Below are 27553 nucleotides of genomic sequence, written 5' to 3'. Positions count from 1 at the left end.
ACGTCTAACAGTGGTCTAATACAAAAATTTAACGCGATACCGAATTTTTATCTGAGCGACGCTTTGTATTTGCGAATAATTTTGACACGAGACTGTACATGTATATGATTATACCTGTGTTTAGCAGGACGCTATTTCTTTTCTACAACGCAAATTAGAAAAAAATCAAAACAGATACAGTCATACTGGTTTTATTTTCAGATACATGACGATTTATACACAACATTGGCGTGATACACCTCCGCCACAAAGTCCACTCATATAATTGCCTCTGCAGAAGTTCGAAATATTTTGGCAAGTCCCACCTACCCACCAGCATTTATAATCTGCTCCTGTTAACAATTTCAGAAGTGTAATCAAGAAGTGCGTATCTCTCAATTGATTCTATATACTACGTTCTACATGTAAAGAATTTTTAAAAAGAGGTAATCTATTGATAGAAAAATTGCTGAAACAAGAATATCAGCGAATTTCGTTTAAAGTCAACATTCTTTAAGTTCTATGATCGATACAAAAACTTTGTTATAACTAAAAGTGCAAAATAAATTTTATATATAAAAAAAATAATCCTCTAAAAATTTCCCTGGCTTGGAATACTTTTATAAAGTTTATATTACACTTTTAACACTAAGATAACATATTCTGAAATTTGTTATAATCTGTAAACCTTTACTGAGTATGATTTGTCAATATCTGTTATTTCATTAAAGTAGTAGCTAAAATTTTACAAATGTATTTCATTTTCCAAGACCAAGGAGAAAAAAAATCAAAGAATTATCCCCTTTTCTGAGCACGCCGGCTGATGTTCAGTCTCCTCCAATTGACTCCGAAGAAAAAAAATTTTGTATCATCTGTCATTGAATAAATCTTGATAAAATAATGTATTTTCAGCATAATTAAGAAAAGGTCTTTAAATTTATTTGCATCCGTCTTCAAAAAATATTGCAGGTTTTGCTTACCAGGAAGACAGCATTTTCTATCTTCCCCATCACAGTATCTCTTAATAGAACGGAAACAAGGTTCATTCACACTTAGACATCTACCATTTATGGCCCAGCATTGAGAGTCATCCCCTTAAGTTAAAAAATTTGATCGATGAATATTATAACTACGAAAATTTTCAACATACAAATTCATAAAACTTACTGCATCCAAGTACATTCATTCTTATGTCTTCGCCACTTTAGATTATTAACAATACTTTTAAATTATATATTTTTCAGAATGTGTTTTACTTTGACAATAAGGTTTAAGGTCATACGCAACGTAGTTTGAACTTTTGAGGGTTCTTCCCTGGAGTTGAAGAGTTCCACTAAATGAAGGACCTGTGTGCAATATTTTTAATGTCTATATATGGATTTGTACACCTCTTCTTAAACATTTTTTGATGAATTAAAATTTGGAATTTGTGTTTTATAATTTTTGTACATTTTTATTTGAATAATGCAAAAATTTTCAAAATTCGATATCTTTTCAAAACCTCTGGTAAGGCATGCTGATTTTTTGTCTATGAACATGTAATTATATTATAAGTTTGAATTTGGAATATCTTTGAAATCTATCAGTAGGTAAGGTACGTTGCGTATGTCCTTAACAAAGATAAGTAAAATGTTTTAAGATAACCGGGTTATATTTTTATGTTTGAAAGAGACACGAGTCTTTGAAGCAATATACACTGTAAACTGCATTTTGAGAATTTTATTTTGCCGTAAAATGTGTTATTATGAAAAAAAAATTGTATTTGTGATGTAGACCTTTATGTTCGATAAAACTTCAATAAAGTATAAAGAGCAAGAGCCATGTTGGGCCTTATTTGGCCCTGAGAACTTCCGAAAAAATCGAAACCGCTCAGTTTAGGTTGCAAGTGTAGTATTTATTACTTGGAGTGTTGGTGATCATGTGTCTATAAATTGTGACGTATTTTTTTTATCTAGTCAATTGATTATGACGTCATCAAATGCGTCATTTTCCTCATATTCTGTAAATTCCTTTGAAAATGGCCTAAAATTGAAGAATTTTTTCAATATTTCATATAGAGCACAACCTCTGATCCAAAATATGCAAATACATAATGAAAGCTCTGTTTCTGAAGATCAAAACACATGTTTTATTTTTTGGATCGTGGGCTGTGCTCATATTAAAATTCTTTGCTGAAGGTTGTCAAATGCGCTTATTTTCTGCAAATTTCAAGAACATTGCAATTTCTCAAAGCCTGTTTTCAAATATTTTGATTCTAAAAACAAAATTTCATTACACAACATGAAAGCACCAAGTGTCTACTTTATTTTGACATATAAAATGGGAAAGAGGGTGATAGTTAATTATTTGATATAAGTACAGGGCCATTTATGCATAACTTGGCTCTACCTCTTTGTTTCAGAAGTAACTTAAGGCTTCTGTACAAAGAAATATAAATATTTAAGAAATCAATATTGTAAAGGACGACAATAATGCAATTTTGCTTTTATCATAGCTTATAAAAGATTCTTCCATCGCAAATATGAACAACAGAAATAAGAAATGTTCCTTTTATCTGTTCTTTACATAGTAAACATCAAAGTTGCAGCTCATATTGCTTAAGGATATCCGATCCTCAGCCAGGAGGGATAACTCAAAAAATTAATATCATTATTATTATATTATTATGGAAGTCGGGGAAGTCGTAGAAAATGTCTTATACAAGTTGATATTTGTACCCTATAAAAGAAAAAAATTAATACAGTTTTAGAGAATTAGGATTTTCTTGAATCCAGCCTGAATTACCAAAGCTTATTAGCATAATATGAAATAATGAAGTGATTTTTGGTGTCTTGCAATGATAGCAAAAGCCTTTTACACTATGTATATGTGTATTATAGAATACATGACGGAAATACATTTAGAAGACAACAAATACCAAATACCGTATATAATCGCCTATAAGTCGGTCTGCTTATAAGTCGGTTGTATTTTTTGAGGCTATTTGGCAGGGATTTGTCATTGACCCGCTTATAGGTCGGTACCATTTTTGCCAGAATGAGATGACAATTTCCAATAAACGCTCTCATGTTTTTAGCCTGATTTTAATTAATATTTTTAGAAATTAAGTCAATATTGAACTCTTAATCATAAAAAAATTTAAAATGCCCTCCTTAAATTAAAAAGATTAAATTATTAAATTCATGTATGTAAAATACATATAATTTATGTATATTAATATAATACATAAATTACATGCCATATCAAGACTTTGTTCAACGATAGGTGTTGAAAATGCTTGTAGAATACTAAGATTCGCCATTCAGAAAAATACCAGTCTTGTCATGACTCACCTCGGACATGGACTGTTGGACTAAAATTTAACTCCCAAAATACCGACCCATAGGCGAGTATATACGGTAAGTATACAAATCATGACAATTTCGCTGAATGCCTGGATACCTATCGTTTTTTAACCTAAAATATATTTGTTGATCAGTTTGTAATTAGAAAATGAATTGCTTATATTCCAATTCTCTTTTTCTGCAAAAATATTGGAGATTTTACACTTTTCCCTATATAATATGATTAACTTTAATCTTTAACTTTACAGAAATACTGTGGATAAATTTACATAACTTTGTTGATTCAGAGATACTTTTATGAGTATATTTGATTACTTAACTGCTAATTTTATAAACCTGAGGATCGGACTACCTTAAAGAAAGAACGAAATACAATATTCTATATATATTCTTAATATATAATGTAGCAATAATGTAGGCTCGAGTTTAGAAACCTATTCATTGAATTATTGAAAATGCAATTAAAATTTTTCAGAATTCTCAAAATGATTTACGATTGCTGATATCAGGCTGCCTAAGAAATTGCATGACCTTGTAAAGACAAACTTAAAAGTCGTGTTAACTTTTTATATTTTTGTACATATACAAATTTTAAGCAATGTAAACGTACAAAGGACAAAATTATAGGCCATGTTATTTTATTTTAGGCAGGCTGATATCTGCCATTTACCCATGTACTTAAATTCTTTAAACTTCATCTTTAAAGTTAATGATATAATATCTGGAATAAAAGTATACCGATATTTCTACTAAATTTTCAGGAAATGCGAATAAAATACAGCAATGAATTTTCTAATGGAAGTAATGCCATGATCAGTGGAAATATTTTCAGGTGGTTTAGATTCAGGTTTGTATAAATCCTAATTCCTGAGGGTAGGGTAAGGCAACAATGATAGATCAAAGTTTTACATAAAGATTGTACAGGAAATAATCTAAAGAACAGTAAAAAAACTATGTTTAGTCAATCGACATGTAATCATTCTCGTGATAATGAACCAACGGGTTGGAGTAGGAGGGACCATAATTTAGGATTAATTTCTAAGAATATGTAGGAAAAATCTTTAAAATTTTTCTCGAAGTATCCTTAAGTAGTATAAAATTCAAGACCCCCCCCCCTTCCAAAAACTTTTCAAAATTGAACAAATTGATGTTTTTCCCAACCCACTTGCTTGTGCTCCGGTTAGCGATGTGGTCCATGGCCTCTTGTATAAAATAGAAGGGGTTTTCTTAATCCCCAATGTTAAATTACTAAAAAAAATCCTTAAGAAAATTAGGCAGGAACATGTCATATATCAATTCATACAATGACCTAGTCAGCAAATATAATTCATCTCTGGGCAAATGCTGACTGACATTTTTCATACTAATTGTTAGTCCATTATTTATACCCTGAATCAATGACAGATTTTTCGTTATTTCCCGATCATGACAAGGAGCACACCTCGGGTGTAGCCTGTCGGCAGGGAATGCTCGCTCCTCCATAGTACCTGATTCCAATTCTGATGTTTTAGAAGTCCGTGTTTCCTCTGCTCCTATCGTGTATTGTTTTATGAACTTTTGATCTTGAATACTGTTCGTTATCTCCAAATGTTTCGTACGTTGTGACAAACACTTTTCTACATCATACAAATGAATGATTATGCCAAAGACCATTTTCTAAAAACACTAGAGAAAGAGAGTATATACATGTAAGAAATGTTATATTTTTCATCATTCAAGTACGTATATATTTTTTAAAAGAATTATTTTAAGTGGAAGCAGAATATCTTACCTTTTACTATGAGAAGACATGGGTTGCTGAACAAAAGAATGACCAAAAGGTACATGACAACTGAATTGTTCTTGAATGCCATTTCTGAACTTATGAACTTGCTGCATTGCCGTATTTTCCTTTTATACATTCGGCACTGTTTGACGACCTTGATGATGAAAAACAGGATATATTGCAGCTGTTACGTACATAAGAGATTCATGGTATCCTTTAAGTCTCCGCTTTTATTGATGAAAATGTTGATTTTACAAATTTGGTTTTTTTATTAATAATGAAAAAACCGTTCCCGATCCATAATTTGGATAAACATGTATAATATGTGTATATTTATATTCATAAAATAAAACATTAGTAAATTTCAAGTTTCCCTCTAAGTTATTTTTTAGATGTCTAATTCAGGATGCTGTCTAATTTGGTTAGTTTTTGGAACCAGTGCAGACCGGATTCGACAAGTTTTATTGTGGAGCTTGTTACGTGTTCTATATTTTATCATTTGAATTTGTGCAAATTCTTATGCGTGAAAAGAAGAGAACACTTGCTGTGGCCCTCTACTCGACATTTAAATATATCGACGACGTATTGTCGATAAACAAATGTGATTTCCATTCTTATATTGATACGATATATCGTGGTGAACTTGAGAAAAACGATAACACAGAGTCTGAGACATTTGTTTCATATTTGGATATTTTACTTGAAATAGACGTAAATGGTAATCAAACAAACAAGCTGCATGATAAACGTGATGACTTTAACTTTTCTATTGTCAACCTCCCTTTCTTATGCAGCAATATACCTTCATCATCTGCAAATGGAGTATATATATCTCAGTTGATTCGAAACGCAAGAGCATGCACTTCAAATGAACAATTTCTTAATTAAACGAGGTAAATTATTGACAAACAAGTTGATAAACAAAAATATCAGTAGTCTTGTTTAAATGTTTAAAGTCATCATTTCGTACGTTCTATGATCGATGCATTACCTTGTAAGCAAATACAATTTATCATTTATTCAAATGCTGACTGACGTTTTTCATACTATCCGTTTGTCCATTATTTATACACTGAATTGAAGACGTGATTTTTTGGTTATTTCTCGATTATGACAAGGAGCACACGGCGGGTGTGATCTGATGTCAGGAGATGCTTACTTTACTCATCCATGGCACCTGATCCCACATCTGATGTTTTGGAAGTCCTTGATTGCTCTGGTTCTATTTTGTATTGTTATATGGACTTTTGAACTTGATTATACTGTTCGTTATCTCCATAATTATGGTTCATTTATCTCTTCGACATATTGGTAGCTATTTTTCAAATTCGATAACTGAGATTATCCCTAACAAAAAAATACTATAGTTAACTATAGTTTACCCTTTAACCATAGTTACTTATGAAACATATGGAGATAAAAGTTTTCACTTTAGAAAATCAAAGTATTTTATGTATTTCATATAATTCTATATTATTTTTTAAAACCATACAAGTAATTTTCTGATTTAATAAAAAAAAAAAACAACAAAATTATGTATTGTATATTAACGTATTTTTTTCAAAAATGTAAAAGAGAAATTTTAATTTTCTCAATCTTTAAAAAAGTTCTAGAGTAACGTTTCATAGTAAATTGAAGTATCAAAGTTCTTATTAAAGTTAACTATAGTAAATGTATGTAAGGGACGTTCAAGCACATATGGTCTTATTTAATTGATTCTCTCTGAATTTGTTTCTTAATGTCATTAATTGTTGAAATAGTATATAATTTGATAAATCAGTGTCACCACTTAAATTTCAATTTTATTCAATTATAAGTAGATCTTAAAGAAAATACAGCGGATTAAACATTACTTTTTGCTTTTAAATATTTTTTAAAACAAAAACTACATGAATCACAATGCAAATATCAAGAAACTCACGTAATCATCTTATCTCCTACGTCCTCTAGATAACTTCACGTCGTAGTGTATACATGTACAATAAAAACAAGAAGTATGTGAGCCGATGCTCTCCAATGATACCCCTGCTCTGATGTGAATATACACTATCATGTTATTAATATACCAATATTTACAAAGATTTTAAATCAATTTTGTTGGTAGGGGCTTTCTTTCACTTTGACTTTTTTTCTCGGCCAGACGTCCCTCTCGAGAATTTTTCACACATATAAAAACACCACCACTTGCCGGTGGAGAGCTGAAAATTTTGTCCTTTGCTCGCGACTATGGGCCATTGAGGAATGAAGGGTTTTTTTCGTACCAGCACCTACTGCGACACGGCACCTCCGTTTATATACGATCTCGTCCGATAGACCGGTCTTCACGTCCCAACGTGGGATTCGGGTTCGCGGCGTAAGGATCGACTCTTTACTCCGCGACTTCAGAGCAAACGCTCTAGCCACTGCGCCCGCAAGGGCGAAAATACATTAGGAGGATTGTCTCTCCATTAAAATATATCTTTCAGTCGAAGGGATGTAGGTCTATCAAATTAAAAAAATAAGCATCTTTTTTCTAGGTTTGTCACTATATTATTATGGAGGGCACAATGTATATTAATTTTTTCTATTCATATTTCAGTTTCATCGAGTCATGCTTGAAGAAGTGGATAAAAAAATGAAAGCTAAATACATTTATATATTTTACATAACCGCCTTTATTCCTAATGCATAAAAAAATCCAGAAAGATACAGTCATACTTGTTTAATTTTCAAGATAAAAGGGAATTATACACAACATTGGCGAGACAAACCTCCGCCACAAAAACCTCTCAGGTATCGGCCGCTACAGCGATAAGAATTATATTGGCAAGTGCCACCTTTAATCAAACATTGAATATCCGCTCCTGTAAACAATTTCAAAAAATGTATTAAAGAAATGATTATCAAAGTTAGAATTTCATCATGGGTAGTACTTCTTTGAATGACAACGTAAAAAATCTCCAAATCAAAAATTGGAGCACTATTTAAAATCCTCAAGCCGTTTTACTGTGAGATATGAGATTTAGATTTAATCGTTTCTAATCATCATGTTTTGTAATGATAAATTTTAATGTATATCAAGTTGATATGAAAACAGTTATCCCGTTGCGAGAAATTGATATCTTTCAAATATGTAAATTTCGGGTTTAAATTATAAAGAAATCTTTTTTATGCATTTACAGTGCTCAAATTATATTGTAGCATTGCTTACCACGAACACAACACTGTCTATTGGTTGCCCCAGCACAGTATCCCTGTTTATATTCGATACAAGGTTCATATGTATATTGACATCTACCATTCAAGCCCCAGCATTGAGAGTCACTTGCCCCTTAAGTGATAGAATTAATATTTAAAATAATGTTTTTGCCTTTTAATTTTTAAGAATTTTTCAAACAAAGAAAAATTTCAACATTCACAAGACTATGATAACCACCTGTATTCCAGTGCATGTAGTCTTTTAAATGTTTGCCTTTTTGAAATACTAACAATACTTTTTTTCTTCAAATGAGAAGTGAGCTTATTCTAGTAATATGAAGAATTCTATAGATACTGACTCTTACAAATTAAAGAGAAAACACGTTATAAAAAAGAGTTTCTTTTGATATATGTGTCATTGTCATTCATGGATTCAAAGAAGCCCACAGAAGGGAGCCCCAGAAATTCTATTTACTCTGCGCCCTCCCCACTAAAAGCTATATCACACTTTGTGGGAGGGATTCCTGTCTAGTTTCTGACTAGATGAAATTTTCAAAGTATATCTGCTTATATAATAAATTTATATGTAAGGGATTTATGAGAAGATTATTTTTTCCTTCCTCGTAACAATTGATTGTACAAACTTCAATAGATATGGTGAACTGAGTTTGAAATCTAGAAGAGTCTGTGTTTTGGTCGAACGGCAGCATTTCAATTTATCATTTTTTTCTGCTTAACAAAATTAGTATAGAACAATGAATTTAGTTAATTTTTTTTACCCATTCAGAACTTGAAGAAATTTTCAAATTTAGGACAAATTACTAATAATAAGTTTAAGCTTTAAAACACCTCAATTAATGATGATTTTTTAACAAACTGCAATCATTTAAGCTTTTAAAATCTTCCAATTTAAATAGAAATTTGACCCAAAACTCAAAAAAAGTGTCTTTTCTCTCTTAGTAAACGATTAACACGTTTTGATTTTGTAACATTTTGTATCAATATATGACGACTTTGACATATGTTAAAATAAGAACAATTGAAATATACGAAGCACATAAAAATTATAACTGATACCTTATACATCCAGAAAATTTAAGAAAATGAATAAGCCAATATCAATGTCAGTACTAGTGAAATTATTTATGACAATTTGATAATATCATTAGCTTGACACTTATATGGTAATATCAATGTCTGTACTAGTGAAATTATTTATGACAGTTTGATAATATCATTAGATTGACACTTATATGGTAATATCTTTTTATGGCAAAAAGAAAGTGTTTTGATCTTTTTAAGTAGAAGTAGGCATTGATGACTTGGAACCGTATTTTTTTTAATTCTTGACCTATTCTTGTATCCAAAATAAAACGGCCATATCTAATTAAACTGATCTATTTTCAAAATGGATGCAAAATATCTTACCTTTTACTATGAGGAGATCTGGGTTACCGACCAAAAGAATGACCAAAAAGAACATGACAACTGACTCGTTCTTGAATACCATAGCTGAACTCATATGTGGAATGTATTCAATTCATCGTAATCATCGAGTTGCCGTATTTTCCATTTATACATTCCGCGCTATTTGACGACCTTGATCTTTAACTTCTGCCTCAAACATTTAGTAACAGGATAACAGGATAAACTGCATCTGTTACGAATGCTTCACGGTAATATTTTACAGTCTCTGCTTTTATTAATGAAAATATTGATTTTGGAGATTTGGTGTATTATTCATCATGAAAAGACCAAAATTTGCGTTGGAATAAAATTAGTCCCTTTTTTCCATAAAAATATCAATTTTAGATATATACCATATGAGATTCAAGACATATATAGGAGCAGAGTAAACACTGACCTCCAAATCATCAGAGGTGGGATCAGATGCCATGGTGAAGTGAGCATCCCCAACCGACCGTTCACAACCGTCGTGTACTCCTTGTCATGATCGGGAAATAACAGGGAAATCCGTTTTCAATTCAGTGTATAAATAATGGACTAACAATTACATGTAGTATGAAAAACGTCAGTCAGCATTTGACTCAATGATAAATTATATTTGCTGACAAAGTCATTGTATCAACCATACAACTTATCAAATGATGACTTTAAACGAGACTGCTGATATTCTTGTTTCAATACTATATATAAAATAATATAATGTCAATACATTATATCTTTTTAGAAATTATTCATACGTAAAGCATGGTCTTGCCTATCGAATCAACTGAGATATATAAACTACGTCTACAGGTGATGATGGTATATTGCTGCATAAGTAAGGGAGATTGACAATTGAAAAGTCAAAGTCATCACGTTTATCATAGAGCTCTTGGTTGTTAGATTATCATCAAGGACTGTTTTAAGTAAAATATCCAAATTTTAAATAGATGTCTCAGATTCTGTGGTATCTTTTATTTCGAGCCCACGGGATATATCGCATCGACATGAGAATGGAAAGAAACACGCACGCTAACTCTCGATTCCCGCCTACATTTTGGAACCATTTAATTCAATATGAATAGCAATTTGGCCATAAAATCTTTGTTTAATACAAATAACAGTTCAATGGTAATTGATAAATCGTCTTAATACCAGCGCTAAACAGTAAATTATCCATACTTCCAGCTCTTGAAAAAAGGGGGGTATACGATTTTTTTTCCATTGAAATCGGAGTTTCAAGCATCACTGTATTTTGAAATAGTCTTGGATATGATTAAATGTTCCTTATATCTTTTCTTATGTTTTAGGCAAATAAATAAAACATAAATATTTCAATAAAATATAATGTTTCAGTTGTATATCGCTTTGAAATTGGTGGAAAATAAGCAGTTTTATCTTTTTTTGTGAATAAATATATGTTCCCTCCCGTGTCACACAAAAAGCTTTGGTATGAATTTGTGAAATACCATTCCATATTACCTGTAAAAAGGAATTTTTGTGACACGGGGGGGAAAGATGTCTTAAAAATATTTTTCGTTTTCCATTGATTTCTAAAGTGAAAAACACAAGTTTTAACAAATTTTAGAGTTATCTCTCTTTGTTTTCCCAAAAAAGTAATGTTTTATGAAAATTCATATAATTATCTATAAAAAATATTAAAAATTCATCGAATATGTTAACTTTTGAAAATTGACTTGGAGGTAGGCGGGAGAACAATACTATCGTTCGCAGTTCTTACCATTGTTAATTGACAATACGTCGTCGATTTATCTAAATGTCGAGTTGAAGACAACAATAAGTGTATTCTTCTTTTCACGTATAAAATTGCGCAATTCTACTTTATATGAAAACAAAAATAAATCTGCTAATAACGAGACGCATATGGTACCCAAGGGTATTCGAATAGATTTTTGATTATCCCTGAGAACTCTCCGAGGGGCACCGATTGATATCTTTGAGTAGATAGTATTCCTTATAGACTCAAAAGAGTGAGTCTAGCACCTAAAAGAAAATCCCTCTCCAGGACCACTAAGGTGCACGCAGCTGTCATAAACAATCAACCCACAGTTACGGCATTGTTCTTAATCATAGCTTTAGAGTAATACTTAGTATTTTTGAAATCATTTTTTCTGCTGAACTGCATAAAAATAGAGATAACGAACAGTATTTAAGCTCCATCGACACGAGTCGGAAGCGGGTCAAACATGGAATTCTCAGATCATCAGAAGTGGGATCAGATCTCTTGAAGGAGTGAGCATACTTGTCGAACAGTCCCAACAGCCGTTTGTCCTTTGACATCATCGGGGGAAAAAAAACTGACAAATTCGTAAACAATTGTGTGTGTAAAAAATGATCTAACAATCATTATGCAAAAACGTCAAATCAGCTTTTGAATTTATACCAGGTTGTACTTGCCGAAAAAGGTCAGTGTATCAACCATGGAGCTTGCGCAATAAAGACTTCAAACGAGAGTATTAATATCCAGGTTTCATCAACTTGCTTTCTTTTGAGCCAATTGTTTTCTTGGCAGTCGAGGTCAGATTATTAATTTTCAACATTTTTGAGTACAGATGTTCTTTTTTTGCAAAACTGTCAACCCCCCTCCGAATGAAATGACCGTCCTCAAACCATCCTGAAATTAAGGAAATTCCTTAAGCAGAGTCGTGTAGATGGAAGTTATGATTTTATAAACTTTTAAATAGGTAATTTCGACTTACATTGAGAATGAAAACCACTGAAACCTAGTGAACGAATCCAAGTTTATACAACTTTATACATTTAAGTACAAGTAACATATATGTCCACTTATCCAGCAGGAGCCAGTCAAAGCAACAACTATAAAAAAGGTTCAATCTAAATTGCTAAAATATGCACCAGTTCTAGCCATTTTTTTTTTAAAAATCCTCCAGGGAAACAATTTACCCTCTTCATATGAGGGTGCTGTGGACTCCCCTCCCATCCCCCCCCCCACACACACACACCTTCACTCCCCTCCCATCCCCCCCCCCCACACACACACCTTCAGACCTCAAAACCTCCCCACACAGATCCGCCACAAATCAATATCATTTTGCAGTAAAAATAAAGTTAAAGCCATATATGGCGTAACTGATCAAAAAAAATATTTTTGAAAAATACAAAATTAAGTAAAGAAAAAAAGTTAATATATTTAAATTAAAGCTTTTCATACAATTCTGAACACGGAGAACACCTCGTTTCATCTAATAATACGATTTTATCTTCTCTGTAATGTGTTATTTAAATCTTTTGTATTTTCTTCCGAGTCGGAGAAAATTCCGAAAATCCAAATTAAATTGTGATATCTTTATAACACAATTGACTTAGATTTTGTAATTTACGGAAAAGTTCTATCTTTATATAAAGTAATGATACAAAAAATAAGTTCTTATAATTTTAGTCTAATAATTTTCATTGTAAATACGCCATTTATGGCTTTAACATATTTTTTTGATGTTGCAAAATCAGGTAGACCTTGAAATTATTTATAGTTTATAATATGTATGATAGCTTGAGGGGTACAATTTTAAATCTGCACATGTTTTATTGTGTTTCCGTGATCAGATTTTCAGGATATCAGCTGTTACAGTTTCAAATAAAAAAAGTAGTGCTTTTAATAGTATTCATTAACACGTTGTAGCCTTTGAAAACAAGCCAACATTGCCAGACAAAGAGGATGTCCTTAGGTTTCTTTACTTTAAAGCGAAAAAAATATAGAACATTTGTAGCAAACAGTGCAGATTAAGGTCAGACGAAACATTCTTCAGATATCTGTTTTGCATATCTTCGTAATATATAGAATATATTCAAACTTGGGATTACTTAACTGGTTTCTAATTGTCTTAAAAAATTTACAACGCTAATTTTTATGATTTTGTTAATTGATCAAATTATTTTCGAAAAAATTATATACACAACACTAGCTGTCCTCTGGTATCTTGCACAAATGCCTGGTATTGCACCTCAATTTTTTTGTGATTTGACCAGTAAAAGTTACATTACTTCAATGACAAAATCTTGGAAAATATTATACATGTGTATTTTATTTCAGGTCTGTCCTTCATATTAATACATACCGTCGTAATGGATCTAAGCTGTTCTTCAGAGAAGTATCCATTAATATACTCAAACTGTAAATATTACAAATGCCGTATCTATAGATTTGAATGTCAATTATAAAGATACTTGTTTTTCTTTTACAATCTTTTAAAAAATAAAGAAAAAAAAAACTACGAAACGACATCATCATAGAAAATTTGAATACATTTTATATGCGGTGATAGTTGCGTCATTATTTTTAACAGTGAAAAATGTATATTATTTTTAACCAGACCATTGTTTACTTGATGTTTTATCGATTGTTTATTCCAATGCATAACCATTGTTTATTGCCATAAAATATATCATTTGATTGAAATTCAGAGTTGTTGAATTTATTCCACTGTATTTTGTTTATAGAAAGAACAAGTTGAACATTGTCTATTCAGATGGGCATTAGAGTAAACGTAATAAGCTCGATTGTTTTTAACGATGCATAAATAAAGTATTCCTCAACCTAAAAAAAAGGCTGCTTTGAATACAAAATGTATTTTGTAATCCATTTAGGTTATGCCTCTGCGATATTAAACTTGTATATGACCTTCATGCAGTGTAGATTTTATACATCATTGTATCAAATGGCCGTAAAATCAGCTGTAAGACCAAACTAAACTTATCAAGTTGGGGAATTAAAAAATTATTTCAATTCGTTTTTAACATGTTGGATATTTTCACAGCTTTTTAAAACAAAAATTGTCACCCTCCAGGTGCATGGGTAAGAATGTCTGCTCTAGAGTCGCGGAGTAGAAATTTATCCTTGAAGTTATTTCGCAGGTTGGAATTCCACTGTAGGAAGTGAGGACCGGTCCTTCGGATGAGACCGTATAAATCGAGGTCCCGTGTCTCAGTAGGTGCTGGTGCGAAAAAGATCCGCCTCTTTTCAATGACCCTGAGTGCCGAGTAAAAAACAAAAACTTACAGCTCTCTGCCGGCATATGTTGGCGATATACATTGAAACCTGTCTAATCCGACATGCACTGGGAGATGAATTTTTTGTCGGAATGAACAGGGTGTCGGATTGCTCAGTGTTAAAATCATGAAAAATAGTAAAATGGAAAAGAAATTTGACGTCGGAATTTACAGTGTGTCGGATTATTCAGGTGTCGGATTAAACAGTTTTCAATGTATATAACTTTAAGTGATTGAAACAGTTTTGTGATTTTTAATCAATTTTAAAATGTAACATTTTCTATATGATTTAAAAAAAGAATTAAAAATGAGTTATTTTACAAATGATTGATGTCAACTTCTGAAGATTTCTTTGAAAGTAAATATGTTTACAGAACTAAAGAATGGTATGTGTTAATATTACATTTTTTCCTCATTTCGCTACATTAAAATTTAAAGACTTTGATAGACTAACAAACCATAACGTTGTTTCATCGGTAGTGATGCTTGCAATTTATTTAATCATTTGTATACAGATTTTCCAAAACAGCATATTTTAACAGCAAAATCAAATTTACAGAAATGCAGCTCATAATGCTTTAAATGATATTTGAATATTTTGCGAGGAAACCATCTTGAACCATTTCTTTAGTTGTTTTTTTTTTCATTTAGATCCCTCTTTTTTGAATGGGAGCAAATGACCTAGTATATATCATGACATAAACAATGAGGTTCCGGGGCTAGAATATAGCATTAAAATTTTAACAATTGTTCTTACAGCCATCTGTTTTTGAGTCGGAAATTGATATCATGTCTAGAACAAAACATAAAAATAGTAATTAAATGCGTACACAAAATGTATTTAAATGTTAAGGAATCATATCATTCAAAGCAATTGATAGCTGATATAGTTCAAAATAAAGGACCATGTGTTTTCTATACATTGCACAAAGTATCGCCCTTTCAAAAAATCATTGGGGCTTTTTTTTCTTTATAATACAAAAAAATCAAAATAAACTTATTAGTTGTACGTTGTAAATGTTAGGGGAAAGTTTATTATCCAATTTTTATGATGGACATGTTGTTTTCTTTTTTAATATTAAATTTGATTCAATTTATTGACCGGCCTCTAGTAAATTTAAAGATCAGATCAACATTTCTGATTTGACATTTAAATCTGTAACAAAAGCTAATGAAAGAACATGGTACACATTGAAATTAGAGATGAAGTTTAAGGAGACACAAAATTTGTTAAAGAAGACCATGAGATCTAATTTATTTGGTACAATCTTGTATCTTATAGAAATATGTGACATGGATGGACAAATCTTTCGGAGATGGATGCTTGCCATTTACATTATATCTTCTACAAGTAAGTTAAAAAGTAATATAAACACATCGCGAAAAGGAGATCGTTTATTTCATTCTTTTTTTTTTTAGTGCATTTATAGAGTTCAATTATGGTAGTGAATCATAGTAATGAAAGTTATTTATTATTTAAGAATTCATGAAATTTATATAATTACATATGTGCATATTTTCTCGGCTAAGAGTAAATAAATTTTGAATACTAAAACTCAGTAACTTTTAAGAGTACTTATATAAATTAATATAAATTCAAAAACGCTCCGGGGTCACCAAACTTGCAAAGCTCATTTTATAATTTCAGTTTTACTTTCCTCTTTTTATAAAGGACTGAGACTAAAGTGAGCTTGTCTACGATTGATATATCTATTTTCATTATTGATAATTTCACAAATGACAGTTTTAATCCTTTTTTTTTTACTTTATTGATGAAAAAGTATATTAAGGCTTTTAATATTGGTTATTTTTTTAAACAAACTATTGTGGAAATTAATTGCTCTTAAAACATGTAAAATACTCAGTATATAAGGTTCAGGAGCTAATTGAGTATTTTGCTCGAGGAAGGTTTGATAAGAATGTTTTTTGAAAAATTAATGTTTTTTGAATTCCCTTTCCAGTAAACGGTCATTCATAGTTTTTCAGTTGACGGGTGAAGTCTTTTTTGAAAGACATTATGGGGGAATGGGGAGGTACTTAAAACTTGTTTATTTTCTGTTAAGTTTTGCAGTCTGGCGGGAGGAGGCCTGTTGGGGGACAATTTGGGAGAGCTGGAATGTACATATAACTTTTTTCTGTTTAGTCTATCAGTGTGACGGGAGGAGACCTGTCGAGGGACACTGGGGAGAGTGGTACTTATAACTTGATTATTTACTATTTAGTTTATCAGTGTGACGGGAGGAGACCTGTGGAGGGACACTGGGGAGAGTGGGGCCCCTGGTCTGGGTGTGCCGCCTCCTGTGGCTCCGGTATTTCTACAAGGACAGCAAAGTGGATCATGAACGGCATTACCACACAACATCTGTTTTATGATCTCATGGAATGCTCAGCTGAGGTCAAATGTCCAGGTAGGTAACTGTGTATTTGTACTTCTAGTTTTGGAATATTATGGGATGTTTTAAAAAGTTGTCTTTGCATGTATTTTTAACATGAAGATGTGATGATAACAAAAGCACTGCGAAACAGACATGCTCCATATCTTACAAAGAGCATAATATCTATTATAGATTTGTAAATGATGACAGCATTCTAGAAAATCACAGTGACGTCATTTCCGTTTTTTACAAGACAAACTTACACACATACTAACACACCCTAGCGCGTTACCATATCCCCTTTAACTCCGTTGCGAGGGTATAGAAATTGTTAAATCTACGCTCAAAAAGCTGTAATTTGACTCTATAAATTAGTTTACCTTGGACGGAAATAGAAATTCCATTTCTGAAAATCATGTTTCTGTTGAGATGCCTCCGGCTCAGGAAATGTTTTTTTTTCACTTAAAAGTATGTTTAGGATTTAATCTTTATACCATTTCTTAAAAAAATATAACGGTAAAGAATGGCGGGGTATTTTTTTCCTTTTCTAATGTATGTATGTTTTTAAGAAACTTGATCTTACAAGTTCTTGGTTAATTATTCAGTTGATGAACATGAACAAATTCTCTAAGAAGTTTAGGGAGAAACAAACAGAGGATGTGAATATTGATATTTTTTTCATCCCTATCCCATTATTTCAGCGGATGGCTACTGGGGCATGTGGACAAGATGGAGCAACTGTCCGGTGATGTGCGGGGGTGGTGTTCAGAAGCGCCATCGGAAATGTGACAATCCAAAGCCGACCAATGGAGGAAGGGAATGTGGAGGGCGTGACTCTGAACAACAGATCTGCAACAATAGAACGTGCCCAGGTAGAAATATTAATTAACAGTGTCTAGAATCATTAAATTAGGTGTTTCATCGAGTTAGGTTAACTTATTTAACCTTTCTAACAAATATGGATTAATATTTACAGGTATTCCAAAAGATTTTGATCCGATCATTTGTATGACAGATGTTTTTATTTGTAAAAGTGCTAAGTTCTGCATCCCACGAAAGTTTGAATGTGATGCAAAACTTGATTGTGACGACGGAAGTGACGAAATTGATTGCGTAATAGCTGTACAATCCAAAACGACAGGTAAAACAATTGCATTAAAATTAGAGTACTATCTAGTTTGAGCGGATCAAAGGTCTTATTTTTACTAGATTGTAGAGATCTTAAATATTTTATTTGAAAAGAGAGTCAAAAAGTTTGCTTAATTTGAAAGAAAAATTTACAATTTTAGTCTAGAAAATAATTTTAATCTTTAATTCGAAGATTTATATCTCTTACAATTAAATAAAATCTACAATACATGTTTAATGTGCAGTTTTGATCGTCTCCTTTTTCTTTTGCAGACAACTCTGGGTATAGGCTGTTTACATCAACAAAAGAGTTTATTTTCTTATTCCCAATTTTGAGACTTGTTTGGTCTTGATAACATTTTAAGGCATAAATATTTGTAAGCTAGTATTCCATTGGAGATATGTGCTTAATATTTCATGTAATTCTTTTTTTTTTACAATAAATGCTATAAATTGTTTTATGAAAAAGGAAACAGTTTACTATCCTTAGATAGGCGTATACTGTACGTGTACCCTCTTCTCCTAAGAACTATAACAAAGGAAACAAATTAAAATTGTTGAGTAAATACTCTGTTATGCTGAAAATAATTGTGTCATCTTCTCCTCCGTGGAAATTCTAACAAAGTATGTTTTTGTTTGTTTAACACAAAAGCATACATCGTCCCAAAGCATTGTTTTTGAGAGATAATCGATATTAATAACCTGTACGTTAACCATGCTGATAGGCAAACTAAATCAACCCTGCAAAACATTACAGAATGAGTGAAAATCTTTGTTTAAAGGATATTCTGATTGTATACACAAGTACTCTGAGGTTGATATGAAATAGTTGCTCTGTGGTTTTGGAGACTAGGCTTCGGGGGCCACCAACAGGGCCTTGGTCTTCAAAAAATCTGTTGGAACTCCTATGGGTACTGATTATATCACCTTATTAGCAGACTTACTTTGAATTCATATGAAGCAGAAATTAATCAAAATCTTATCAAGAGAAAAAGAAAACACTTGTTGAAGTTTTCAACTCGACATTTATATATATGGACGATGCATTATTAATTAACATAGACATTTCCATAGACAGTTCATACCAGTATGTCAAGACAATATATTCCAGTGAGCTTGTGATTAATGATATAACAGAGACTGACGCATATATTTTATACTTGGATATTTAACTAGAAAAAAAAACGTTTACTTAGTGGTAATCTAACGACAATGGTTTATGATAAACGTGATGACAACTTTTTAAATTGTCAAATTCCCTTATTTACACATGTATGCAGCAATATACCCTTGTCATCTGCATACGAGGTTTATTTCTCTCAGTATATTCGATACGCTACAACATGTTCTACGTATGAACAATTTCTAAACCAAGGTAGGTTATTGGCAAACAAGATAATGACACAAGAATGCAAAAAGTCTCGTTAAAAGTCATCACTTCGTAAGTTCTATAGTTGATACCATGACTTTTGTTAGCAAATATTATATATTATTAAGTTAAATGCTGACTTACATTTTGCATATTTATTCTCGGACCATTATTTCCGTTTTTTTCCCAATCTTAAAAGGAGCACACGGTGGTTTTCGTATTTCATCCAAATATAAAAAAAAATACGTGTCCCTCTTTTATTTTTAGTTTAAAAAGACACATTAAATGATAAATGCAAAAGAAATATGTTAAATAATATAACATCACGACAAAACTAATAAAAATCCAATAAAGTGTCACATCACGAAACTTTTTTTTCTTTTATTTAAAAGTGTTATTAAAAAAAAAAAAACACGCCTGCTGCTTTTCCTTTGCTGAAGGTAGTTTGTTTTGAAAGGTCTTGTTCATGTCTCATTTACTTTTACCACTGCAAAAAATTATACAGGATATTTTTGTTTAAATTCGTCTTCGCCGTAGAGATTGGTTGTAGTTAAAACTGGCATGGGCTTCTTAACGTCTGTCGGAAATTCTGATTCTGTTTTAAAATGAAAAAAATTCTAGAACCAAAATACATGTCAACCATTCCTACAAATTGGGTTTTTTTTCTCAAAGAAATCAATACAACTTTCTGCGTCTAGGAAATAACGACAAGAAGCTCAAGGACCACAACGCTCACCAGAGTCATTTTATGATTGGAACAAATTTATTATAAGGTTGGTTTTACATGATTGTATATCAATACAAGTTTATCTTTTTTTAAAAGATTGGTGAGCTAGCACCGTACAAATTTTTAAATACAGAAAAGGAGGAACATAGAAAGGCTCCATGATCAAATGATTTATTTTGCTGAATTCTTTAATTTTCATCGAGGCTGGAGAGTGATATAGTTATAATTGTTTTGTGAAGTGTATTTTATAGACACATAGGTAAAGAAAGAGAGGGGGTTAATGTTGACCTATTGAATTTTTGGCGCAATGGAACATTTATGACCTTAACCCTTTATTGGAGAGGGGGAGACTCTTTATAATATGGAGAAGATGCCAATTGAGACATTGTATGAGGTGTTTTAGTAATGGAATTTCTTGGCAATGTAGCAAAGAAAATACAGGGGAGTTAAAAGGAATATACAAAATAACTCAGAGTCAGTGTATGTGTATAAAGAAATCCAGAGAGCTCCAAATGTGAAGATGTTAAGTAGCTTGGTCCATTGGGTCATCTTTGTTAAGAAATGTTAGGTTAAAAGCCGTACACATCAGATATGTTTTATAAATATTGGATTTATTCGTTATTTTTAGTGCTAATTCTTGTTTCTGGAATCTGTAAGATTGGCTGAATTGACCAATCAGAAATTACAGACTATCTTGGGTTGTGCTTAGACATAAAACAAACCTCCCCAGTCTTTGTTTAGAACAATCAGATAATTTTCCGTCTTAATCTTCCGATGCTTTTCCGTCAGAAAAAAAACCCGGAAAATTTGAAGTATTACAAATATGTAGTTATTTTTAAAGTGTAAGCTATATACACAATAAATAAACATGGTTATTTAATGCTACAACATGATAGAACGAAATTGTTATCGTACAGTAGTTTTCCCAGAATGCAAGATCGTCAAGCCGAGCATGCGTATTCAATGACTTTAAAATAATCTAGTTGCTAGCGCTCGAGAGCGAGCGCTAGCAATGACTACCGGTTATCTTGCTTCTCATATTCTTGAGAAGGAAATTCTGAAAGAATGTAACCTCTATACTCATGTAAAATGGGGTTTTCCAATTAGTTCTAAGATTTATTGAAGTGATTACTAAAACAGGAGTTGCCCGCGTGGCCCAGTGGTCAGTGCTCTTGAGTCGGGCCCAGTGGTCAGTGCTTTAGAGTCACGATGTGAGGAGTTGATCCTTATGTCGCGGATTCGAATCCCACTGTGGGAGGTGGAGACCGGTCTTTGGATGAGACCGTATAAATAGAGACCCCGTGTCGCAGAAGGTGCTGGACGAAAAAGATCCCTCAATGTTCAATGGTCCTGAAGTTCAGAGAAAAGGACAAACTTTGCAGCTCTCCACCGGCAAGTAGTGACGTGTCTATATGAGTGCAAAATTCTCGAGAGGGACATTAAACAACATAGAAACAAAGAAAAACGAACAATTATTTTTGCACTTCTTTTACAAAGACAGATTGATCTGAGTAAAACCTTTTCTTGTGTTTATGGAGTCGTCCTCCTTTACTTTGTGGTTTATAGATACCGAGCTGACGTTCTGAACCTCTAGCAGCCGAGATTTCGAAACATTAAATTTTTGTTTGGTTTTGCTGTAAAAATTAAAATTATCTATGAGTGTGCATGAAATGGGCAAGTTGCATACAAATTTATGTCAAAGAAATTTGCACAAAGAATAAATTACATTTTTTTGGCCATTAAATAAAAATAACTAATGAATGTACATGAAGTGGGCAATCGGAGTTGCCTACAAATTTATGGCAAAGAATTTTGGACAAAGATGAAATTACATTTCCTAAACTTAAACATCTTTGACAAACACACAAAAGTCTTCAAAAATTTTGCGTAACACATTTTTTTAATGATATGTCGTCTAAAGAAGGATCAGTCAAAAAAGTATAGGAGAAAAAAAGAAGAATATCTCTACATTGAAAACAATTTGGCACTGGTCTGATCTATTTTTGTCAAATTTCTGGATTTCAAAATTATTTGATCATGAATTATATTCAAGAATAATTAATGCTATACTCAATGAGATTCTCTCAAAATATTTTTTTTTAAATATTCTTTACATCTAGCTGTATCAAATTTTCTTCATTTTGATATCTGACAAAAAGTTTAATTTTTTTGTTGAAAAATAGGCCTTAATTCTGTAATTTTCTTTTCCAATGTTTTAAGGTTAAATTGATTCCTAGGCTCCTAGTATGTATCATTTCAACAGATTATTGAGCTTGTTTGGTGTTCATTATCTCAATATAGAGAGCAGAGGAAACACAGACCTTTGAATTATTCAGAAGTGAGAGTAAGTGTCATGATGGAGTGAGCATTCTCTGTCGACCGGTCATAAAACCAACTTCAGGTCTATGAACGTTGAATGACAATTTTGTTCACATTTTTATTTAATTAAACATATATGCATATGTAGGTATAAATATATTTAAAACGAAAACAGACACACAAACTATAATAAGAAAAAGTAAAATTAAATTAGCCACGTTCAATTGTTTTCTTTCTAAACAAATATTAATTTTTCCCTATGAGATTTATGACCCAAACAATTTTAGGTATCCCTTTTAACCCTTCATCTTTAGAAAATAAATTAGTCAGGTTTAAATTAAAATGCATTTTAAAGTCCGATTTAATTATTTCACAATACAAATTGATAAATAGCATATTATGTTATAAAATATGCAGAGGATACAAAAACTATTATTAACACCAGAAAACAAAAAAAAAGAAGAGAAAAACAATATGAAAACATGAAAAAAAAACATTTCTGTTAGCAAAACTGACATTATTTGTGAGCAATTGCCCTGATACACATGAAAATATCGTTTTGATCTATAGAGAAGAGTTCATTCTAAAAAGTGTAGCCTCCCGAATCTCGTGGAATTGTTCTTGTTGTAGCGAACACACATAACAATAGCGGGATCCAACATTGTCCCCAAGAATTTCGTAACAGATACCAAGTATTTGCCATGAAATATCTCTGGTGTAGTTTGGTACAAAAATCCCTTCATTTAAGAGCAGCAGATTCTGTAGACTTTCTAGAGATTGTTGCGACCTCATTGTATCACCCAGTCTGTGGTGATTCAGTATTAATAACATGTGTAACATCACTAGAGGTGGAATTTTTAACATATATATGCCTTTTGTCTCACTGATATTCTGTTCTAATTCTATTTCATCTATGTAAGTGTAATTATATAGTAAATCAATATTTCCTAGGAGAGTTCCACTCATTTTTTTTACCTAGGGACAATTGCTCCATGCCTTTTGTGGATAAATCTATATTAACATAATAAAAATACAAAAATATTTTCTCCATCGCCTTCTGTAGACAAGTTAGGGACCACTCATACTTACTTCGTTGATAGAAGTGCATAGCTAGATACAAAATATCTGGTACACAACCGACTTTGCACGACAGTTTTAGCAATGTGGGTACCTTGTGATAGGTCTTATAGAAAATTCTATTTCGAGAGACACGACACTGTATCAGCATGGCGGTGTTCCGTAAAATCTGTGATTCCATATATTGTATTGTAACTGCCTGATACCGTGACAAGCTTTCACTTTTCAATTTCTCTAATTGTTTCATATAAATTACAAAGTCCTCAACATCAAAAATTATAACGGATGCTGATTGTACTTCTGCAAACAAATGAATATCTAAATAAATGTCAGATATAATACTGCTCTCGTTCGTACAAACTCTAAGTGGTCTGTATAAAATTGCACTAATAAGAAAAGGTCTCAGGGTTTGACTTCGAAGTAAACATGACAACCCCTCAGAATACAATTCACTCAATTTTGTGAACAATGAAGATTGTATAGAACCAGTCACTTTAAATCGAAACATGTTGTTCTGTGGAGTAAAAAAATTTGGACACTCTCCAATATGTACCCAGTGTATCAATAATTCAAAGCTTTCCAAAAAGCGAAGCAATAATTGATCAGGTGTCCAATCCACTAGATTTTTATTCTGAATTACCCAAAATAAAACTGTTTTAATGAAGTATGAGCACAAAACAGGTGCATCGTTCTGAAAATTGATAACTTCTTTAAGGAAAATTTTGAATAGACCGTAACACAAAAACTGACAGTGATTCAGTGAATAAACAAGTTTCTGTTCTGCTTGCGAGAATGAGATTCTCCATTCTTCTTCATTCTGGGATGCACTTCCAATAGGGACAATATGAAATCCTCCCATAATAATATTCTTAACAATGGTTGCTGGGGGCCAACCTTGTTGCATACATCTTTTTATCCAAGGAAAAGCTATAATAGGCCAGTGATGTGACTTAAAACAAAATGCAACGTCCCCTTCAGTTTTTCTGATGGCAACGGTTGAACATGGTCCATGAGGAAAAGGAGAGAGGGAGAATTGTAATTGGGTATGGATCAATTCTACATGATTATCGCGAAATAACTTGCTAGATAAATATTCCTCAAACGGTGGATTGATAAGCTTAAGTCTGGTAAATCCTGGTGGAACATCATCACTTTCCATCAGAAGCACATAATGCTTCTGGGTATCGTATAGATTGATCTGAGAGAGATCACAGATAACCTTGTTGTCTAAGCGCCAGAGCATGTAGTCACTATCTGAGGTCTCAAACCTGAACCCTTCACGCGAACTTCCACTCAACATTTGGTAAAGTCCAGTCCTGACATGATGGGGTATGTTCACCTCCTCATCAGTGTCCATCACTTCTCTCCTGATCCTCACTTCTGTAGGGGTCCCTATTTTATGACAAAGTCCAACATAAGCCGTCTCTGATAGTCGCGCCATGTGATACATTCCGATTTATTAAGAAATAATGAAATAGCACATTTCTGGAAAATAAATTATTTCTTTATTTAGTTCCGTATTGATTCTAATCTATTCAATATTTAAGAATATATCAGAGTTTTCTACTAACTGATCGAGTGTTTTAATGAAATACTGGAAAACGTTAAAAACTGCAGTAATGGCGTATTTCAGTTTTCAACCTAAGAAGGGTTTCTTAATATGAATGTCAAATTTCTAATTTGAAAAAGAATAAAACGTTTACAATCAAATAAAAAAAGAATTATGATTATAATAATAAATTTATCGTAAGACAAACCTGTATAACCTGAATGTGACCAGAGAAATTATCTTAATCCGATTGAAATACCCTCGCCTCTATTTTCTTTCCTTTAATTATCAGTGAAGCTACCATAACTTATACTCTGTTTTTGAATTTAAAAGCACTCATTCAATTTTCCCGTCAATTAATCTTTAGACAGACCTATTTATTCTGAATACAACCAGCGAAATTATCTTAATCAGGTAGAAAATCTCTTACCGCTACCTTGGTGCTTGAATATCTGTTAAAATATCATTACCTGTATTCTATTTTGGGATTTAAAGATCCTCCAATTTTGTTAATGACAGGTTACATTATTTACGGTAAAAAATTCTCGAGAAATTCATTTAACAGCTATAAACCCTTCAAAGGAGAAAATTATTCAAAATCAAATTTCCAATATCCTACACACTGCACACACAGTTTTAAAGCAAAATAGTACGAGAAATAAGTTATTTGAAACTAAACTATTTGAATGAATTTATTGAAAACACAGCCACCACATGCCATACGTATGTGTGTACAGACACAAACTGCATTTCTTTTCTAATTATTTACAAGGTATTTTTACCTATATGATACAAGTATAGAGTAGAACACAAGTATACTTTGTAAGAAGGATGTGTAGATAACGAACAATATTCAATCTCAAAGTCCATAAACCAATACAAATAGGAGCAGTGCAAACACAGACCTGCGAAACATCAGAAGTGGGATCAGGTGTCACGGAGGACTGAACATCAATTTTGAGATGATTTACTGAATAAATCTCTTCCAGTTGTATTAAAATCCATCTAAGTTTTGAATTACGTACTTATTCCATTTATTACATGATATATGTAAAGTTAGCTGTTAGCCTAACTGACTTCTAGTAGCTGTCTACGACAAGTGGGTTAAGTAAAACTAAAAACATAGTAAAACGTTTTAAAAACTTAAATATGAACATGTAGCTTGACTTTTCTCTATTTACTTTTGAGTCCTACGGGGTGAAGTCTTTTGGAGACAGTTGTGAGAAAATGGAGAAGTACTTATTACTTGATTATTTTCTGTTTAGTTTGCAGTCTGACAGACGAGGTATTTTGGAGGGACACGGGGGGGGGGGGGTAGTGGGGGAGATACCTAAAACTTAATTGATTATTTTCTATATTGTTTTGCAGTCTGACGGGTGAGGTCTTTTAGATGGGCACTGTGGGGGAGTTGGAAGGTACAGCTGATTACTTGATTTTTTCTGTTTAGTTTTGAAGTCTGACGGAATGAGGTCTTTTGGAGGGACATCGTGGGATAATGGGGAGGTGCTTTTAACTTGATTATTTTCTGTTTATTCTTTCAGTCTGACGTCTTTTAGAGGGTCATGATGGGGTGGTTAATTAAGTTAGGAGGTACTTAAAACTTGGATTTTTTCTGTTTATTTTTGCAGTCTGAACTTATAACTTGGAGTGATTTTGTGTATTTTACTTTTACTTTGATGTTTCAGCATCTGTGTTTATTTATCAAATTTGTTGTCTCTTTGACCCCCCCCCTCCGTCCCACAGTATCAATGACAGTATTGTAAGTTATATGTTTAGAGTAGAGATAAAAGCTTGAGCATTTCCTGTCCAGAGAATTCTGTAGAAATTTATGTCAACCATTCTTTCCTTTGATGTTACATTTGAGTTTCATTGGATATCTTTATAAATGTGGGCGGAGTTTAGGGGAAAGAGATGAGATGTGAGTTGTGTATCAGATTGAGTCTTAGTTTTGATAGTTAAGCGATGAAATGTAACCTTTGAAATTCTTTGAATAAAAAGTGAAAACGAAAACATGTAGTGACGAGTAATATTTTGAAGGACAATTCATCATCGTCACAGTTGGTGGAGAATCCTATAACTGGTGGAATTCAAGGAAAATGGTCCTGAAAATGACTTTTTCAGAAAATGCCGGTCACGAGACAACAGGCACTACAACAACTCGAACCAACTGAAGTGACCATAGATAGAGAAACATGTAACAACAGATCCGAGCAGAGCGAACCTGAAAGTGAACCTGAAAGTACAAATATGGCTACAGAACTTAATGCTTC

The 27553-nt window shown here is 32.3% G+C and overlaps 2 protein-coding genes across 2 annotated transcripts; one reads left to right on the top strand and one right to left on the bottom strand.

Moving 5' to 3' along the window:
- Positions 1-190: 190 nt before the first annotated feature.
- Positions 191-5186, bottom strand: LOC134265636 (uncharacterized). Its single transcript, XM_062747864.1, has 3 exons — positions 5095-5186; positions 960-1073; positions 191-332 (listed from the first exon to the last, which is right to left on the bottom strand). The coding sequence occupies exons 1-3, from the start codon at positions 5174-5176 to the stop codon at positions 214-216; spliced, it is 315 nt and encodes a 104-aa protein (XP_062603848.1). The 5' UTR covers positions 5177-5186; the 3' UTR covers positions 191-213.
- Positions 5187-16027: 10841 nt separating this feature from the next.
- On the top strand, positions 16028-18605 carry LOC134265627 (thrombospondin-1-like). Its single transcript, XM_062747855.1, has 5 exons — positions 16028-16090; positions 16962-17147; positions 17816-17986; positions 18091-18255; positions 18516-18605. Exons 1-5 carry the CDS (start codon positions 16033-16035, stop codon positions 18593-18595), a joined length of 660 nt encoding a protein of 219 aa, XP_062603839.1. The 5' UTR covers positions 16028-16032; the 3' UTR covers positions 18596-18605.
- The last annotated feature ends 8948 nt before the right edge of the window (positions 18606-27553 follow it).

This window comes from Saccostrea cucullata, unplaced genomic scaffold (assembly GCF_032062105.1).
Source record: "Saccostrea cucullata isolate Sc308-1 unplaced genomic scaffold, CSIRO_AGI_Scuc_v1 ctg1169, whole genome shotgun sequence".
NCBI classification, from domain to species: domain Eukaryota; kingdom Metazoa; phylum Mollusca; class Bivalvia; order Ostreida; family Ostreidae; genus Saccostrea; species Saccostrea cuccullata.
This window is presented reverse-complemented; position numbering and strand designations above follow the sequence as displayed.

Excerpts from the sequence above, each read along its gene's own strand:
- LOC134265627 (XM_062747855.1), top strand. The coding sequence starts at position 16,033 with ATGGATGGACAAATCTTTCGGAGATGGATGCTTGCCATTTACATTATA. Across the intron at positions 17,987-18,090 it reads CAACAATAGAACGTGCCCAG|GTATTCCAAAAGATTTTGAT; the intron begins GTAGAAATATTA and ends TAATATTTACAG. Across the intron at positions 18,256-18,515 it reads TGTACAATCCAAAACGACAG|ACAACTCTGGGTATAGGCTG; the intron begins GTAAAACAATTG and ends TTTCTTTTGCAG.
- LOC134265636 (XM_062747864.1), bottom strand. The coding sequence starts at position 5,176 with ATGGCATTCAAGAACAATTCAGTTGTCATGTACCTTTTGGTCATTCTT. Across the intron at positions 1,074-5,094 it reads ATGTCTTCTCATAGTAAAAG|GGGATGACTCTCAATGCTGG; the intron begins GTAAGATATTCT and ends TTTTAACTTAAG. Across the intron at positions 333-959 it reads TAGAAAATGCTGTCTTCCTG|GAGCAGATTATAAATGCTGG; the intron begins GTAAGCAAAACC and ends AATTGTTAACAG.